Source organism: Felis catus, chromosome C1 (assembly GCF_018350175.1).
Source record: "Felis catus isolate Fca126 chromosome C1, F.catus_Fca126_mat1.0, whole genome shotgun sequence".
Classification (NCBI taxonomy): domain Eukaryota; kingdom Metazoa; phylum Chordata; class Mammalia; order Carnivora; family Felidae; genus Felis; species Felis catus.
The window spans coordinates 108046462-108065772 of NC_058375.1; the positions used below are offsets into that span (position 1 = coordinate 108046462).

The 19311-nt window shown below is 41.9% G+C and overlaps 1 protein-coding gene across 1 annotated transcript; it reads left to right on the forward strand.

Annotated features, from left to right (window-relative positions):
- The first annotated feature begins 387 nt into the window (after positions 1 to 387).
- Positions 388 to 13888, forward strand: LOC101093953 (cryptic family protein 1B-like). The gene is made up of 6 exons (XM_045033632.1): positions 388 to 410; positions 841 to 1040; positions 1364 to 1416; positions 1795 to 1928; positions 2194 to 2303; positions 13555 to 13888. Exons 1-6 carry the CDS (start codon positions 388 to 390, stop codon positions 13674 to 13676), a joined length of 642 nt encoding a protein of 213 aa, XP_044889567.1. The 3' UTR covers positions 13677 to 13888.
- The last annotated feature ends 5423 nt before the right edge of the window (positions 13889 to 19311 follow it).

Consider the following 19311-nt stretch of genomic DNA (forward strand, 5'->3'; position numbering starts at 1 on the left):
CACTCCTGCCGCTGTCAACACTGTTAACACTACTGGGGAGAGAATTAGTCCAAGTGTCCGGCCCCCACCCCCCACCCCACCAGATCGCATTGAGGGAACAGTCCTGGAGGCTCCGCATGGGCCCTGCCTGTCACAGCAGGTCATTGCCTAATGGGCCTCCACAGCAGAACCCAGAGATCTCACTGTTGTTTCTCATGGCCTAGGCAGAGGATAGGAAATACCCGTATCTTCTTTACTTATCCACCTTTATGTCCTAGTGCAGTTGTTACAAGAGCTGGAATAAAGACACCTTCAAGTACAAAACCCAGTCATATTTGACCTCCTTGGAAGTTGGTCTTCAGTGTATGGATGAGAGGAGACTCTCACAGCAGACGTGTCAGTGGGAAAATGGTCCGGAGCCATCCTGTTAGGTAAGGACACAGATCATCCAGATCTGAGAGCCAAGAGGGGCATTTAAAAGCCTCCAGAATAAACTGCAATGCATGCACATTTGTTCCTTCTCATTAAGGGACATGTACACTTCTTTGGTCTCAAAATCTTTCTAAGTCATGACAACATTAATTAAAATCTACAAGTTATAAAACATGGCATAATATTTATTACACATTAAATATTGTATAGACTTATGTTTATATATGATTGCATTACATTTTGAACATATGTAAATTTCTACTTATACTTTTAATATTTTAAACTTCAATAATTTCCTTTAAATATTCTAGGCTTCTGTTTTTTACCAGTTTGGCATTACAGATCATCCACTTGGGAAACAACAGTAAGAAGCATTTTATTTATAGTCTCTTACTTTTTATTGCCTATTTGTTTCTTAATCATTATCAGTCTCATATTTTCGGTGTTTTTAAAAGGTTATCAAAGAGAGAAACATAAAGGTAACAGAGAGGAAATCAACAATGCTACAGTCCAAAAGCTCCTGCAGAAAACACTCAACTGGACCCTGAATAATTTTGGGGAGGTGAATGCAAGCGCCAATGGCTGGAGGCCCCAGAATTCACGTCCCTACTTTCCGGATCTCCAACAGCGTAAGTTGCAAGTCGCGAAGGCGCCCACATTACCTTTGTGGTCATCTCTGTCGGTGGTCTGCAGATTTAGGATCTGAGAAAAACCTGGAATAAATTTAGCATAAAATGAAAAATCCAACAAATCACATTTTATCATCTTCAAATGATGATACACTATAAAGTGAAAACTATTTCCTAGTGAGGTGTTCTTTTGCTCTGAAAAGTTTTACTATTTCATTGGTAAAACTTTCCATCTGCTCAGGTCCAGAGAACTGCAATTTAAATATATTCAAAACAACCTCCCAACCCAAGATAATAGGGGACCCTTGCTTGGCTTATTGCAGACTGTCAGCCTCCAAGACCCCACATCCCGGGGGCGTGGAGGCTGGGGGCGGGGGTAGGCGGTCTTTCTGGCGGGAGGGCTGGAGGTGAGAGGGTTTTCTACAGTCCTCTCTCGGTGGGTGGTCCCCTCCCGGGAGGCCTGTCTTTAATCACTGTCCAGGCAGGTCACAGCCTGACTTTAACATGTGAAAGGAATGAAGAGAGAGAATCCTACTTGCTGGGGGCAGGGATTCTCGTCGGGTCCTCGGACTGGTTTCTGACCCTCCGGTACCCCTGGCAGTTTGCTTTTAATCCTTAACTTAACAAGTAGGGTTTGCCTGAGCAAACACACTTAGCAGGGAGTTAAATTTTATTGCCTTTCCGGGGTGATCTCGCGAAGCCCTCTTAGGGCTTGTCTAACGCGGAAAGCCGAGCGGCAGGCGGAGGCTGACAGCCAGGCGACTCCCCCACAGGTGAGCCCCAGCTGCTGCGCTGCTGCAGTAACGGCGGCACCTGCGTGCTGGGCAGCTTCTGCGTGTGCCCCGCCCACTTCACCGGCCGTTACTGCGAGCACGACCAGAGGCACAGGTGAGCGCGTCACCAAGCGGGCTGCTAGGTCGGTGGGGCGGGGATAATGGGGCGGGGGCCCTGGAGCGGGCACTGGGGCAACCCGCCGGGCGGCGCGTGGCGGAGGGGAGCGGGCTCTGGGGGCTCGCAGGTGGAGTGTGGGGGAGGGGAGCGGGGAGTGGATGGGAGCGGCCGCGGGGCCTGTGCGGGGTGGGGCGTGGATGGGCGTGGGAGAAGGGAGCGCATGCGCGTAGGCAAGGCTAACTCCACCTTGCGGCCTCCCTAGCGAATGCGGCACGGTGAAGCATGGAGCCTGGACCTTCCTCGGCTGCCGCCTTTGCAGGTGTGTTTTCGCAGCCCTGCACTGCCTCCCCCGCCAGACACCCGGCAGCTGCGGTAAGAGTACCCGCCTCCTATTAGCACAGTCCACACACGCAGGTGGTTGCTCCTTTGTACCTATCTATCCGCAGAGATCTAGCTGTGCCAGGCGACACAGAAATGAGCAAAAATTCATCACTTAGGAAAGTCACATTCGTCGTGAATCACATATAATCATTCTGTGATTATCAGCATATCATTATTATTATTTAAATTTTTATTCCTAAATTTACTATGTCCCGATTGCTGGGTTTAAAAGTGATTTCCAGTGTTCTTCAAGTATCCTTTCAGTGAGCCTACTTTGGGGAGCACACAAGCTGGTAAACCGAGCCAAGCCTGGCAGACAGATTACCGGACTGATTTACCGGACTAAATCTCCAGTGACTTCCTTAAACCACACCAACACCATCTTCTCCAGTGTGAAATGAGGAGGGCATTGGAGCAGGATAGGAACAGGGATGAATGGCTACACGCCACCCTTTAGGGCCTACCAGGTAGTGCTCCCAGGGAAAGAAGGTGTTCAGGCTTGCCACACATATTAAAAGCCAGCGTGGTGTGGAGAACACATGGGGTGAACGCTCATTTGTGAGGATTCTGAGCAGGGAGCAAACTTCCTGCAAATGTTTCACTTTTAAAACGCAGTACGAAACATGAAATTTCCTGGGTCAGAAAACAGATGTAACACTCTGCTATGACCTCAAGGGGCACAGTTAAAGAAGGTACAGCATTTCAATCCCACATCCTGCACCCTCTCCCCTCTTCAGCATGCTCTGACTGGACTTCACTGAGGAGCAGTTAATGAAGGCACAGCCCTCAGCCCTCTTCAGTCAATCCTGGTGGCCTTGGCTGTGAGAAGTCAAAACTCCTAAGTCCCCTTTTATGCTCCTCCTTTGTCCTTCTTCTTGTCCTTTGTCCTTGCTCCTGGGCAAATCCCACAGTTGAAGGGCACACTTAATGATATCACAGCCCTTCAACCCCACTTCCCACCCCTTTGTCCACTGTCAGGACTGCAGTGGAGGAGCAGCAGTAAGTGAGGATAAGAACCCTCCAAACCAAGTTCTTGCCCCTGCCTTCTTGGTGGGGCCAGTAGTGGAGGAGCACACTGAATGAATGCTCAGCTTTCAACCCACATTCCTATACCTTTCTCCCTGCAGCCTTGGGTAGGATTACCTGTCAAAGATGCTTAGTGAAGGTACAACCCATCAACCCCACTTCCTGCCCTGCCCTTCTCATCCAGCTGTGCATGGTGTGGGTGGTGCCAGTAGGGAGACTGTGATTATAGTACAGTATTGGAAAACGTTGTATCTTTCCCTCCCTCTGTCATGCCCACCACATTTCCCAAAGCACCCCCTCTCCTACTGGGCTGTTTGCTGACCTGTGATTCACTAGCTGTTCCTTCTGTGCTCCAGAGAAAGGACACACAAATTAGGGAACAGATATTGATATTGCAGGTGGAATCTGTGTAGTCCTACAAGTGAAGTCATTTCCCACGTGCCACTGGCACTCCCAGCAGTAATGTGGGGAAGGGATTAGCTGTGATCATTTCCCAGTCTCCTATGCAAAGCCAGCTTGGTTTCAGAAGCAGCAGGGCAAAGACTAGGTCCCAGGCTCTCTGCTTACTATTTTGTATCTTTGGAAACATCCAAGGCTGGGAATGCTGTCTGCCAAGGACAGTGAAAATGGCTCCAAAATGTGGTTTCTGCTCATAAATGTTGAATGAAATAGTCATGTTTCAGAGTGAATTGTCAGGTGCAGAAAGCACAGCAACACTTTTGGACTCTTTGCCTGTTGATTCTTCTTCATAGCAGATGACTGTGGTGGCTGTGCTGACAGTGGTTATGATAGGAGGGATGATGATGATGGCTGTTTTTGTTAGCACTTGGTATATTTCAGGCACTTCGTACACTTCATCCCATCCGATTCTCTTAGGCCCATGAAATAGGTATTATTATACTTTTTTATACTTGAGGAAACTGAGACTTAGAGGAATTAACTCCTACAGCAAATAAACAGGGTCTGATATTTATTTCTTAAGAGATAATCATGAGAGGCTAGTTGGTATAAAAATATATATACATACAAAATAAAATATATAAATATATAAAATATATGTGGTATATAAATATATACAATATAATATGGTATATGTATATATACATATATAATATATAATATATGTAATATATAATATGGTATATATAATATAGTATGGTATATAAATATATATAAATATAAAGTAAGATATATTTTATAACGATTATTTAAAAATATTGTAAAGAAACATACCATAGCATATTGATATAATAATAATTAACATTATTCTGTGAATAATAACTAATATGAATCTATGACTAAAATTGCTACCATTTATGGAGTACGTAAGGACATCCCTGAAATTTGTCATATACTTTTTTTAAAATTGAGATATAATTCGCATATAATATTACATTAGTTTCAGGTGTACAAGATGATGATTGAAAATTTGTGTATATTGTGAAATGTTCACCACACTAAGTCTACTTAATATCCATCACCCTCCATAGTTAAAATTTTTTCTTGTGACGAGAACTTTTAAGATCTACTCTCTTTTTTTTTTTTTTTTTAATTTTTTTTTTTCCAACGTTTATTTACTTTTGGGACAGAGAGAGACAGAGCATGAACGGGGGAGGGGCAGAGAGAGAGGGAGACACAGAATCGGAAACAGGCTCCAGGCTCTGAGCCATCAGCCCAGAGCCCGACCCGGGGCTCGAACTCACGGACCGCGAGATCGTGACCTGGCTGAAGTCGGACGCTTAACCGACTGTGCCACCCAGGCGCCCCTAAGATCTACTCTCTTAACAACTTTCAAATGGACAATATGGTTTTATTAACTATAGTCACCATGCTGTACATTACAATCCCATTGGTTATTTGTTTTCCAAATGGAAATTTGTACCTTCTGACCTTTGATCTTCACCCATTTGCCCACCTACCAACCCTCGCCTTTGGCACCCACCAAACTGTTCTTGTAGCTATGTTCCATTTTTGTTTTTGTTTTTGTTTTTTTTAAAGATTCTACATATAAGTGAGAGCATATGGTATTTGTCTTTCTCAGTTTGATTAATTTAGCATAATGTCCTCAAGGTCCATCTATGTTGTGACACATGGCAAGATTTCCTTCTTTTATGTGGCTGAAAAATATTCCACTGTTTGTTTGTATTTTATATATAAATATACATATTTTGGGGCGCCTGGGTGGCGCAGTCGGTTAAGCGTCTGACTTCAGCCAGGTCACAATCTCGCGGTCCGTGAGTTCGAGCCCCGCGTCAGGCTCTGGGCTCAGAGCCTGGAGCCTGTTTCCGATTCTGTGTCTCCCTCTCTCTCTGCCCCTCCGCCGTTCATGCTCTGTCTCTCTCTGTCCCAAAAATAAATAAATGTTGAAAAAAAATTTTTTTAAATATACATATTTTACCCACATTTATATCATATTTATATTATATTTATACATATTTATATCATATATTTATCCATTCATCCATCAATGTACACTTAGGTTGCTTCCATATTTTGGCTTCCATATTATTATAAATAATATGCAATGAATATGGAGGTGCATATATATTTTTAAGTTAGTATGATTGTTTCCTTTGGATAAAGACCCAGAAGTGGAATTGCTGGATCATATGACATTTCTTTTTTTAATTTTTTTATTTTATTTTTTATTTTTTAAATTTACATCCAAATTAGTTACCATATAGTGCAACAATTATTTCAGGGGTAGATTCCTTAATGCCCCTTACCCATTTAGCCCATCCCCCCTCCCACAACCCCTCCAGTAACCCTCAGTTTGTTCTCCATATTTATGAGTCTCTTCTGTTTTGTCCCCCTCCCTGTTTTTATATTATTTTTGTTTCCCTTCCCTTACGTTCATCTGTTTTGTCTCAAAGTCCTCATATGAGCGAAGGCATATGATTTTTGTCTTTCTCTGACTGACTAATTTCATTTAGCATAATACCCTCCAGTTCCATCCATGTAGTTGCAAATGGCAAGATTTCATTCTTTTTGATTGCTGAGTAATACTCCATTGTATATATATACCACATCTTCTTTATCCATTCATCCATCGATGGACATTTCAGCTCTTTCCATACTTTAGCTATTGTTGATAGTGCTGCTAGAAACATGGGGGTGCATGTGCCCCTTCGAAACAGCACACCTGTATCCCGTGGATAAATGCCTAGTAGTGCAATTGCTGGGTCATAGGGTAGTTCTATTTTTAGTTTTTTGAGGAATTTCCATACTGTTTTCCAGAGTGGCTGCACCAGCTTGCATTCCCATCTTTTTTTAATTTTTTGAAGAACCTCCATACTGGTTTCCATAGTGGCCACACCAATTTACATTCCCACCAACAGTGCACAAGCGTTCAGGATGTGAATCCTAACTATTGTGCCATTTCTATACTCATCCTATAAGAATAATTATCAATATAAACTAAAGAAATATTTTTGATAGTGTTATTTAGAATACTGAAAATATGACCATATTCTAAATTTAACAGCAGAGTAATAGGTAAGTAAATCCTGTAATGGGATGTTATGAGGATTGTGAAAAACATATGGAAGATAGAATAAAAAATTATGTTTATAATATAATGAGGTGAAAGGATACATCTCGATGCAGGAATCACAAACAGAAAATAACACACTATAAAATCATGGCCTTGTGGCACCTGCAGGCTACCTGAAAGCCAAAGGGTCTCTAAGGGGCCTTCTTGCTCAATCCTGTCTGGGTCCAAGAATGACAGGCTGTCTTAATCCCAAATATAATGTCTTTCCAAGGGCATTCTGATTCAGAAGAGCTCTATTTGTTTCTCAGTTTTTATATAAAATGAGGATAACCTGCCCTCTACCCTCACATACATGTTGAAGGATAAATTTTATGCAAAATAATCTTGTTTGTGGTGTGAGCTATTTTCTTTTCCATGATCTAAAATAATGCTTTGTGAATAATAATTCTAAATAAATATTGAATGGATGACCTTTGACCAATTAGTTCCAAATACAGCTCGAAAGAAGAAACACCATAAAAGCCATTACCTATTATTATATTGCAATTAAAAGAAACCATTTGTAGGGTTCTATCATTGCAGGGTTCTATCAATTGTTCTATCAATTGCAGGGTTCTATCAATCTATCAAAATGATAGGGTTCTATCAATTACCTACATTGCAGGTAACTATCATTATTTCTACTATTTTCTCCATTTACATCTGTTAATTTTGCATTTAAAGAGACGGTGTGGCATAATAGAAAAAGCGTGGGAACATACCTCCAAAATACTTTTTCAAATCCCCCCAAAATACTTTTTATAATGTTTATGATCTTTATGAAAGGTTGAATAACTTGTTTGTATTTCAGTCTCTGCAACTGCAGAATTAGAGCTGAATATTTACCCCATTGATAAGATGTAAAGGCACTAAACCTGTTACATGTTATGCACAGAGTAAATTATTTTATTATCACTACCATCAACAGTATTCAAGTCAATATGAGGTTTAAAAAATTATTTCATAATCTAGCATTTATATGCAAGTTTACCGAAATGTGTCTTTTAGGGGGCGCCTGGGTGGCTCAGTCTGTTAAGTGTCCGACTTCAGCTCAGGTCATGATCTTGCGGTTTGTGAGTTCAAGCCCCACGTCGGGCTCTGTGCTGACAGCTCAGAGCCTGGAGCCTCTTCAAATTCTGTATCTTTCTCTCTCTCTCTCTGCCCCTCCCCTGCTCACACTCCGTCTCTCTCTGTCTCTCAAAAATAAATAAACATTAAAAAAAATTTTTTTTAAAGAAATGTGTCTTTTAGGTTGTGAACAATATCCACTAATCGAGGGGCATTAAGTTAATTAGGGTTTAAAAAGAAAAAGACAGGGGTGCCTCGGTGGCTCAGTCGGTTGAGGGTCCGACTTCAGCTCAGGTCATGATCTCGCGGTCCGTGAGTTCGAACCCCACATTGGGCTCTGTGCTGATGGTTCGGAGCCTGGAGCCTGCTTCAGATTCTGTGACTCTCTGTGCCCCTCCCACATCATTCTCTCTCTCTCTCTCTCTCTCTCTCTCTCTCTCTCTCTCTCTCTCTCGTTCTGTCAAAAATAAATAAACATTAGAAAAAAAAAAAAGACAACATTCCAACTACCAGGACCTTTGCTTTGTGTTGAGCCAGCCCAAGATCTCATTATACCAACAGGGTGGTTCTTCCCACACATAGTCCCAAAGAATTAAGTATTTCGTTAGCCTCAGGAACCAGTTTAATATTCTAAGATTTAGTCTTAAGTACTGATACAATGAAATAGCAAACTCAAGTGCCTTCAGAAATAAACAGGTAATGTGAATGTCAGATTGGGGTCAGGTCAAGCCTCATCTCACACTTCACACCCAATTTTAAAAATATATTTCTGGCACCAGCCAATCAACCCACACAAGCAAACAAACATCTTTGGGCCAGAACCAGCCTATATAGGCCCATAGGAGAGATGGCCCTCCAGCATCCTGGCCCTGGCCAGCTCCAAGTGTGCTGTATGGCAGAGAGAGAGAGAGAGAGAGAGAGAGAGAGAGAGACCGACCCTTGGTCCTGCCCTCCAGGAACCACCCTCCCATGATAGGTGCCATTCCAATAGGTGAGCTTCTCTGGGTGTCATGGCAGGAGACAAAGCCATCTGGCTTCCAGAGATATCTGCAAATTGGAAACTTTTGGGAATGTTGGTTCTGGACCTCACACTGAAATCTGATGTTATACTCATCCAGGGTGGTCTCCAAACTTTTTAATTTCCCACTCCATTCCAGTAAAAATACCTGAGATTGTTCCCCATTCAGTGGCGGTAACACAGTTGCCATGCTAGCATGTACAAACTTGATTTTACTTATATCTTCCTCTTTATACATATGTACAGGACTAATACACATGATAAAAATCTTTGCCATGAGGGGCACCTGGGTGGCTCAGTCAGTTAAGCATCCAACTTCGGCTTGGGTCATGATCTCACAGTTTGTGAGTTCGAGCCCCACGTTGGGCTCTGTGCTAACAGCTGAGAGCCTGGAGCCTACTTCAAATTCTGTGTCTCCCTCTCTCTCTGCCCCTCTCCCACTTACACTCTGCCTCTCTCTCTCTCTCTCTCTCTCTCTCTTTCTCTCTCAAAAATAAATAAACATAAAAAAAATTTTTTTTTAAATCTTTGCTATGTCTGACCAAGTCTAAAAAAGGCCTTTTGATAAGTATATAATAAAAATCCCAGATTATAGTAAGTCATCTATTGGTAACAGAGTTTTCTTTTTTGTATGATGTGAATAATGGTGGGCCATAGAACCATTAATTTGGTAGATTCTAATAAATACAGTAAATATTACTAAGCTTAGTTTTAAATTTTCCTATAAATGTACAGTAGAAGTTCTAATATTTTCTGTCTAAGCTCTGTGGGTGACCTTGGGCTTCCTGAGAGGGACACCACATGGTGTTCACAGTCCCAGTTTGGGGACCCCTGCTTGCAGGGCTGCCTTGGTCTAACCAAATTCACAAAGCTGACTAAAACAGCCTTTGAGTTTATGTATAAGCAATGATTGCCAACGGGCCTGAATCTTTTCCTATGGGAAGCCTGTTTCTTTCTCCCAGGGGAGAGTGAACATTGAAGGTCAGTATGGGCTCTTTTCTCACCTAAATACCTTCGTACACTGTGAGCACCTGTCTTAGCATCAGCTTTTCTGGAGACTTCTCTGGGCCCAGATGTTAGGTTTTCTATTTTGTGGGGTTTTGGTACTCTGAAACAACCCTCTCCCAAGGTGGGGTGGTATGGAGAAGTGGTACCCAGGCCTAGAGTGGGCCTGACCTCAGTCCTATCCTTAATCTAGCCTCCTAGATGGTCCCACCAAAGCCCACCTGTGAACATGTGTAGAGTGGGTCCCTGTTGCAGTTGCTTATCACTGCTTGTTAATTTCCAGTGTTTCATGCTCACCATAGGTTCTCACATTCAGAGGGCAGGACCAGGCAGGCCTGTCTGGGGTGGGGTCAGGGGGAGGGGGGAAAACACCAGGTTGTGCTGGAGTCCAGCTCCAGCAGGTCCAGGGGTTTCTGAAGGATGAACGGTGTCGGCAAAAAAGTGAAAATAAAACTAAAACAAAAACGAAAATAAAAAACTAAAATAAAAAGCTAAAATAAAAAACTAAAATAAAAAAAACTAAAATAAAAATGGACAGAGACAACAGCAGCATGTTGAACTGGCCCATTTATTGTAGCAAACGTGGCATTATATATGCTAGTGATTTCCTTGTAGCATACGTCATCTGTGTTTTTCTAACATTACCTAATTTTGAAAATGTTCCTATGTATAAACGACCTTTAAGAAATAACATGGTGAGGGGCGCCTGGGTGGCGCAGTCGGTTAAGCGTCCGACTTCAGCCAGGTCACGATCTCGCGGTCCGTGAGTTCAAGCCCCGCGTCAGGCTCTGGGCTGATGGCTCGGAGCCTGGAGCCTGTTTCCGATTCTGTGTCTCCCTCTCTCTCTGCCCCTCCCCTGTTCATGCTCTGTCTCTCTCTGTCCCAAAAATAAATAAAAAACGTTGAAAAAAAAAATTAAAAAAAAAAAAAAAGAAATAACATGGTGGTTTTCCCCTAACTTTCCCGCATACCCTTTGATTATAGATTTACTTCTTACATTATTCCATTATGCGTCTGCGTTCATCTATAATCTACAAAGCATTTGCTTTGCTGTTCTCGTGAAAGGCCCTCCATTTCTCAACACCTCAAGTGGAACAGTTACAGGGACATGACCTCCTAACCACATGAGGCCAGAAGAACAATGTGTTTGCCTTGGTCCGAGGTGCCAGAAAGGGGCTGAAAAGGCCTTAGAAACCCATGCCTCATACATTCTCAGAGAGACAATGCACCTAGGAACCAATGAACCATTCTAGTTTAACTGACTAGGTTCAGTCATCATCTGGAATGCCTCCGGGGGGCCAGGTGGGCCTAGGGGTTGAAGTCACCTGTGCCCAGAGATACACTCCTTAGTTGCCGGAGCGGGGCTTTCAAATCCATATGTCTCTTCTTTACAGGCCCTCTTTGCTGGCAAAGGTATGAGGCTATCCTTCCTGTAAGTAGAGGAGTCTCCATAGGGGATGGCAAGGGCTAAACGTAAGGCCACACCATTTCTTGTGGAACCTTATTTTCTTCCCTAATGGTTCTTTTCCCAGGGGGCCTGCCGAGGGCAATTCCCCAACAGACAATACCCCAGGTAGTTTTAAAGCTAAATTACCTAAAAGCAGGAGTACAAGAAGCTTCACCTTCGGTGGGCCGCCTTGCAGTCACCAATCCGTCCACAGCCCGGGCTTTGCCACTCAGGCTGGGATAGCTCGGCTTCCAGCAGGGTTGGCCTCTGCTGAGCAGTCCTGGGGAGAAGTTTCCTATATTTGGGCCCTTCCTCATCTGCATGCTTACCTGCCCAGCCTTCCCCACATGTAGCTCCAGGTTTGCTTGTGAGAGTGTTCTAGTAGAGACACTGCCCCCTGCCCATGGGGCTTGTGGTTTTCACATAGTAATCACTCAGTAAGGACTTTAGCCAAGACTTCTGCTGGGCCCCACTACCCCAGGACTCCCACCCAGCACCTTTGGGATGGGGTCCAGCCATACAGGCAGCCAGAATCATAGACCCTTAGGGCTCAAAGGGAGACCTATGTGGAGGAACCCCCTTGTGACAACAGGGAAGGTGAGCACCTTGGGGTGTGGCACTAGCCTCCAAAATGCTGTGAAGCTATTTATTTTTGTGACTTACTCTGTGGAAATACCAGCCATTGCTTTAGGAATTGGTGCTTTCCACCTGTTTAATAAGCAGTCCCTAGTCAAGGAAATGGGTTATTGCAGGATTTTTTACCTCAATACCCGGGGTTTGTTGTCTTGCTGCTTTGAAGAATGAAGAGGTGGACACAATAAAATGAAAAACACACAAAAGTTTATTAGAGTATAAGTTTAGGAAGTAAGAATGGTATGAAAACTGTCTTTGCAGAGAGGGGGCATTTAAAAGGGAATGTCCATGACTATAGGCAAGGGTCTTTGTTTTAGAAGGTTCTGGTAGCCCACCACCCCCCCCCCCCGCTTCCCCCTTGCTCCTTCTCAGATCCTACCCTTATTGGCTTGATAACTCTAGGTGCTGGGTTGTCTATTCCTGATTGGCTTGACTCCATCATGTGAGGAGTCAGGGTATGGTCATAATGCCCCTCATATAACATAAGTTTTATGGTTTACCTATTTTAGTTATGTATTTTGATTGTCAAATTCCTGAAGGGGAGTAGGTGGTTTCTGTTACATTCTTTTTTTTTTTTAACAGCTATCTTTTTTTTTTTTCAATGTTTATTCATTTTTGAAAGAGAGAGAGAGAGAGAGAGAGAGAGAGAGAGAGAGAGAGAGAGAAAGCATGAATGGGGGAAGGCCACAGAGAGAGGGAGACATAGAATCCAAAGCAGGCTCCAGGCTCTGAGCTGTCAGCCCAGAGCCCAACGTGGCCTTGAATCCGTGAACTGTGAGATCATGACCTAAGCCAAAGTTGGACGCTCAACCGACTGAGCCACCCAAGTGTCTGTTATATTCTTAAGAGGAACCTTACTCCCGAGGGTCAGTCCCACTCCTCTGGTCAGTCCCTCTCAGCGTTGTTCCAAAATATGTGTTTTTCTCCATCCAAGGATCTCAGGTCCTAACCTTTCTTTCCCTCTCTGCCTATTTTGCCCTATCTTTCCCTATCATAGTGTTAGGACTAAGTTGGGGAAAAGTTGGACCTTCTTTGAAACACATGGATGCAAGCTGTTTTATGTTACTGCATTTCAAATCAGATCTATTTGCTCCTGATTGTTAAATGATTTGGTGTGGAATTCTCTGACAGATCACCTGTGGTCAGCTCACATGCTACATAAGAAGGGCTAAACCCTAAAACCAATAAATTCTCCTTCAGCTCTCTAAGTTCCACAAAAATCCCATTGTTTCTGGCTGCAAGGAAAGGAATATAAAAGCTAGAGGGAGGCACATCTTCTTCCTTGAGCTGTGACCCCGACAGCGGAGGCTTCCTTTTGCTGCCAAGGGAGCTCACTGTCGCATGGGGTGGGGCTTCACAGCCATCTATTCTCGGAGCCTCACCAGAGCAGTCTAGTGAGGAGGCCCCAGCAGAGCAGGGCTTCTAACAGAGCAGGTACAGACCTCTCTGCTTCAGTCTCTTAAAGCCGGACTGTGACAGTGTGTCTTACATACTCGGGATTTTTTTTTTTCAGACCTGGAAGACTTTCTTGCTGCACGGTCTAATGGAGAAAGAACACAACACATGCTGAGTGTTCTCTTCCTCCTTCCCTGCTTGCTCGTGCAAAGCATCCTTAGTGAAGCGGGAGACTCCTGACTGGATCTTAGAGGACCTAACTCGCAGTTCCACACTGGAAGAAACTTGGTGTTCCCAGCACAAGCTTGAGCAAGCATGGTTCTCTGTGGGAAAGCCAGGGCTGTGCATCCACATCGTTTTCTGTGTTGTAGGTAATAGATTTGTTTCATTTCCTAGAACTGAAGCATTAGGTGAATATTTTTATTGTTTAATAAATATTTTCATGAAACAGATTTTCTCCTCTAAGCCTTATTTCAAGGTCTGCAACCTAGAGCAACCATGAGTAAACACTTGTGCTGGGGCTTATTCAAGCCTAAATTACCTCTGATGATTTAAGAATAAACCGAGCGTGCGGCCCCTCCCAGATAACAAGTTCCCTTTGAGTACCCCTTCATCTCCCACACACATAGATACACCATGGATGTGACAGCACTTCATGTCATGCATTTGTTTACTGTCAGTGTCCACCACTACTCTTATAAATCTTTGGGAGGCAGGGACAGCACCACATGTGCTGTGGGTCTGGCAAAGAGCTGCTGCCTTAAAAAATGCTTCATTGATAAAGAAGCAAGAAGGGGGAGAAAGGGTATGAAGGAGGGAGACAAGACTTGAGGCTGACAGCCACTTTTTTCTCACCTCCTTTTCTGCAGCTTCCCCTACTAAACCAGCTCCTTTGTGACACCTTTTTCAGGGCCTTTGGCACTTCTTCGGATTATCACCATCTCCTTAAAAGGGGAAGATTCTCCATAGCAGAATCCATTCTAAAGACAAGGCAGAGAGAATTCAGCAAAAAGAGGTCAGAGCCTCAGGCTCTAGGCTAGCCCTCCTCTCTTGGAGTCTAGTGATCTGATAGCCAACCAAGCAAGCACAGCTTACCTGCAGCAGGCCAGCCACTAAATCTTGTTACAGACTCAAACTTGTCCACGGACATGATGTGCCTTGCTTGTAGTTCCTAAAGCTGCCTTGCTCTGTTGAACCTAGGAACAGTTTATATGTAGTGATTGGGGAAGGAGGTGAATACATGAAAGGAGAGTGATAGGTTTCTTGAAATCTTGGGTTGGGGAGCCTTGAAACAACCTGAAGGTATGCATTCATGATGGGGGGCATCAGATAATTTCAAGACAGATGTTATCATCTGGTCTCTATTAAGTTTCTATATCAATGTGTAAACAAGGAATAGAGAGTGAAAAAGGCAGAGTTAATGGGGCTGAAAGGAGGATAAAATATAGGAACATAAAAAGCAACATGAAGTTAGGTTAATAATATAAATCCTACAACTGTAGTACTGTTTATGCTTTCAAAACAGGTCCAGCCACCAAGCATCCAGCCTCAATCTGAATCCCAATCTGAAATCAAGTATGTATAAAGAATTTATGAAAAATAAAGGGACTGAAGGACCCATCTTCCTATCAATCACACAGTACTTGGGAGTTAGGCGTTTCTAAGCTGGATCTGTCAAGTACATTAGCTCTCAGATAATCACAACTCTGGACAGTTACCACAACTAGAAATCAGAGGAGTGAAAACAAGAAGAATATTACAAATTATTCAAGTAAACGATAAGAATAAAATGGGATCAAGAAATGGACTCTGGAATAGATAATACAGCCTGAATTAATATATTAATTGATCAAGATATTGATATTTTTATAAGGCTTATAGAACTTCATTTAAAGAATTCATAGCTGAGTTCAATAGAAAGGCCTTCCCATTGCTCATGTGATGTAAAGCTGCATGTACTGGAGTACTTTTATAGACGGAAAAGTGCCCTGCCTCGAGACAGTTGCCACAATGCTCAACTGTCAAAATGCTGCATTGGAGGGTAGTTTTGACTCTATTTAGATAGTAGAACACTCTACCTATAGGTGAATAGAGAGCTCTTGGTGTGAGCACTAAAATGGGAAGTGATGCTGAATTAAATAGACTACTACTTTAGTGTTACACATAGCATACACACACTACACACTCACATGTAACAATTCAACAAAATCTTTTGAGGCCCACTATAAGCTGGGCCCATTGGCACAGTCCTTCAAGCAGGAAATAGGAGAGAGAAGTGAAACAATGCAAAGGTTGTCAGTGACTACAGAAGTACATCAGAATGGGGCAGGGGCACACTGGAGACACCAGATGAGAGGGGCATGTCCAGAAGATCCACTTTGAAAGCATACATTTCAAATAGATTGGACTTCCATTGAGTTTTTCAGCTTTTTAAGTCCACTTCACTTTATTAGCCTATGTAATACAATTACTTTAAAAATCTATACTATAAATTAGTTTGTTGGCATTTTCAACCATTAGTTATGAAAATATGAATTCAGAATGTGCAATATTCAAATGAATGTTAAAGAAGGTAGAATACAGGAAAGGATTGACTTATCCCCCTATATTGGATCTTTTTATTTATTTACAAATAAAATTGTTTATATTTAAGGCATATAATGTGATGATTTGATATACGTATGTGCAGTCAAGTTAATTAACACACCCATCACCTCACATAGTTCTTTTTTCTAGATAAGAGCACTTAGGTTCTACTTTTAGCAAATTCCAAGTATACAATAAAGTATTAGTAACTATAGTCATCATGTTGTGCAATAGATCCCAGAACTTACTCATCTTATACCTGAGTTTACACGCTTTGACCAACATCTCTCCATATATCCACCCTCCCAGTGCTGACAACCACCTTTCTTTAAGTCCAATTAATTTAGATTCACCATATAAGTAAGATCATACAGGGTTTGTTTTCTGTGTCTTGTTTATTTCACTTTGCATAATGTCTTCCAGGTTCATCTATATTGTCCAAAATGGCAGGATTGCCTTCATTTTAACACTGAATGATATTCCTCTGTATATATGTGTATTTATTATGTATATGCACACACACACACACACGCACACACACACACATACACACATATATTTTTATCCATTCATCCATTGACAGACACTTAGGACACATATTGTTATCCATTCATCCATTGACAGACACTTAGGTTTTTTCCACATCTTGGCCATTGTGAATAATGCTACAATGATGAAAGGATTTCAGGTATCTCTTATTTCCTTAACATATATAAACAGAAATGGAATTGCTAGATCATAAGGTAGTTTATTTTTAATTTTTTGAGGAACTTCCATACTGTTTTCTATGATGGTTATATCAACAGTGTACAAGTGTTCCCCTTCCTCCACATCCTTGCGAATACTTGTTAATTCTTGTATTTGGCATAATAGCCATCCTAACAGGTTGGACATCTCATTGTGGTTTTGATTTACATTTCCCTGATGACTAGTGATGCTGAGTTCCTATTCATATACTATGGACCATTTGTGTGTCTTCTTTGGGGAAATGTCAGTTCAGGTCAATAAAGGGTTTATTTGGACTATGGTTCATGAAAAAGTAATTACTAAACTTTTGAGAAATATTTCTAGGCAATAGTGATTTTTGATAGCAAAGTTGCCTTTAAATAGTTTCAAGTGCATTCTGGTCAGTACCTTGTACTGCAACTCAAATGTTGTAGAAGCAAACAAGTGATGAACTTTGAACATGTATTCTCAGAATTTGATGAATATGTTTATACTATGTGTAGAATGTTCACAAAATACGTTTTACACTTTTTACATTTTTATACCAATATGAAGTATGCTGAAAAACATAGGCAGGCAAAAATTGTCTCATTTTTGATAGCTGAACTTAGGAAACTGAACTGAGAGAACTGTTCCATGTTTGAGAGGCTACAGTTGTGGTGAAACGGAAAAGCAAGATTTCTTCCTGACTAGTATGAATATGTAAGATATAAACTCTCATTTACATTATAAGTGGGAAATTGGATCCTCCTAATAGAATAATTCCTGACTATAAATAATAAAAGCAAATTAACCATCCTATCTATCTATCTATCTATCATCCATTTATCATCAATCATCTACCCACCTACCTACCTAGCTCTGAAATAATATAAAATCTCATCCAGCAATTGTGAAAAGTAAACCACCACCTTCTTCTGTAGTGTTTGGAGAATTTGAGGATAAAAGGTATTTTCCCTGTAAATAGCTCTCCAGGTGTCCAGAGAGATCATTAAAAGGCAGAAACTTCCCAGGAGACAAAAGGGGATCCTGGGCTCATGGTTGGAAACTTCACATAAATGTGTCACACATCTTATCTGTATCCTGCCATTGAGGAAAGCAGATAAAGGCAGCTTTCCTAGGCCACTATCTCAGAGCTGCCCCATCCCAGGGATGAGCCTATTCATACCTCTGGTTTTGCTCACCCTGACAGCTGGTGAAGGGACCTCCTTTGGAGAAAGTAATTACAATCTGTCTCCATTCTATATTGTTTATAGAAGCGACTCTTTCCTTGCCAGCTTTCCTTCTCACTCAGTCTACCCTGGCATATCCTAGAAAAGTAGGGTTTGTTATTATAAGGCCATGTAAGCTCTTACTCGGGGAACCACTTGGGGACACTGAGAAAAGGAACAGGGAATGCCACCTGTCACATGGTTTCAATTTCCTGACTGTTCAGAGCTTTTAACCCATTCCTGCATTAGAATTTACTTAAGAGCCAAAGCGAATGCCTGCCAGTCCAGGAGCCCTCTCTTACCTTCCAGCCACCTCACACTCCCTCTGCCTCAGGATTGAAGTCACTAACTTCTTGACTGGTAGCATTTAAAAGCAGCTGTATATGTATTTCCAATCTCTGTAGTCTGCAAAACCCATCTGGCACAAGTAGCTTTATATCACACAGGCAGTAGGTCCTGTGACTGACCTTTCTATTGAATTCATTTTTGAATATTTAAAAGGAAGTTGTATAAACATTATATACACAGGCTTTTGTCATTTCACCTGGATTGTCTGCTATTGGAAAGGAAAACAGAGAGTGGTGTCACCTCCAGTTAGAACTGCTGGGCACTCCACTGATCTGACCAGGAGCTGGACACCTTTTGGATCCCAACTAGACACTATGAAAGTTTAGCCAGAGAGATAGCAGGGTCCCCAGCAGGTGAACACTGCCAATCTGAGTGGGAGTGCTGTGCTTGGAAATGTTTGCAACACTTCTATTGGTGTTCATACCCTGACATGTAAACAAATGTTCAATAACCAGCTCTCCAGAAAAATATCTATAAAAAATGTTATAGTATTTACTTTGTATATTTATAAATATGTTATATATTATAAATAGGCATATCTATCAGTTTATTATAAGTAAGGTAGATACAGTTTGTTATTTATAAATATAGATAGCACAGAATTTGTACATAATAATAACATATATAATATTCTGTCATGAATTCCACATAGCCAATAAGCTTTTGTTGACTTTTTACCAAATTTTGCATCTGTGCCCAACCTATGATTGTGATTCAACAATAATTTGACAAATGGTGCTGCATCCTCATTCACTGACTCTTTCTCCAATACATTATTGTCATTACATCTGATATGTGATTTGTGAATCTATGTCTAATGTCCGTACAAATGATGTTAAATATCTGAAACCTTTTTGAACTTTGGTACATGTGTGAGAACTTCACTTGCTTGTTGACATGAATAACTTCTTTACTGTTTTAGAATGTAACTGGGATTTGTTTTAATCAAGAACGGTAAGACATATGGACACAGAAATGACTGTCATGAAGAAAGAAGTTTACAC

What these genes read in the sequence shown, in the direction of transcription:
- LOC101093953 (XM_045033632.1), top strand. Translation starts at nt 388, where the DNA reads ATGGTCCGGAGCCATCCTGTTAG. An exon ending in GTCCGGAGCCATCCTGTTAG is followed by an intron (nt 411 to 840) that starts GTAAGGACACAG and finishes AATCATTATCAG; the next exon opens with TCTCATATTTTCGGTGTTTT. An exon ending in GAGCACGACCAGAGGCACAG is followed by an intron (nt 1,929 to 2,193) that starts GTGAGCGCGTCA and finishes CGGCCTCCCTAG; the next exon opens with CGAATGCGGCACGGTGAAGC.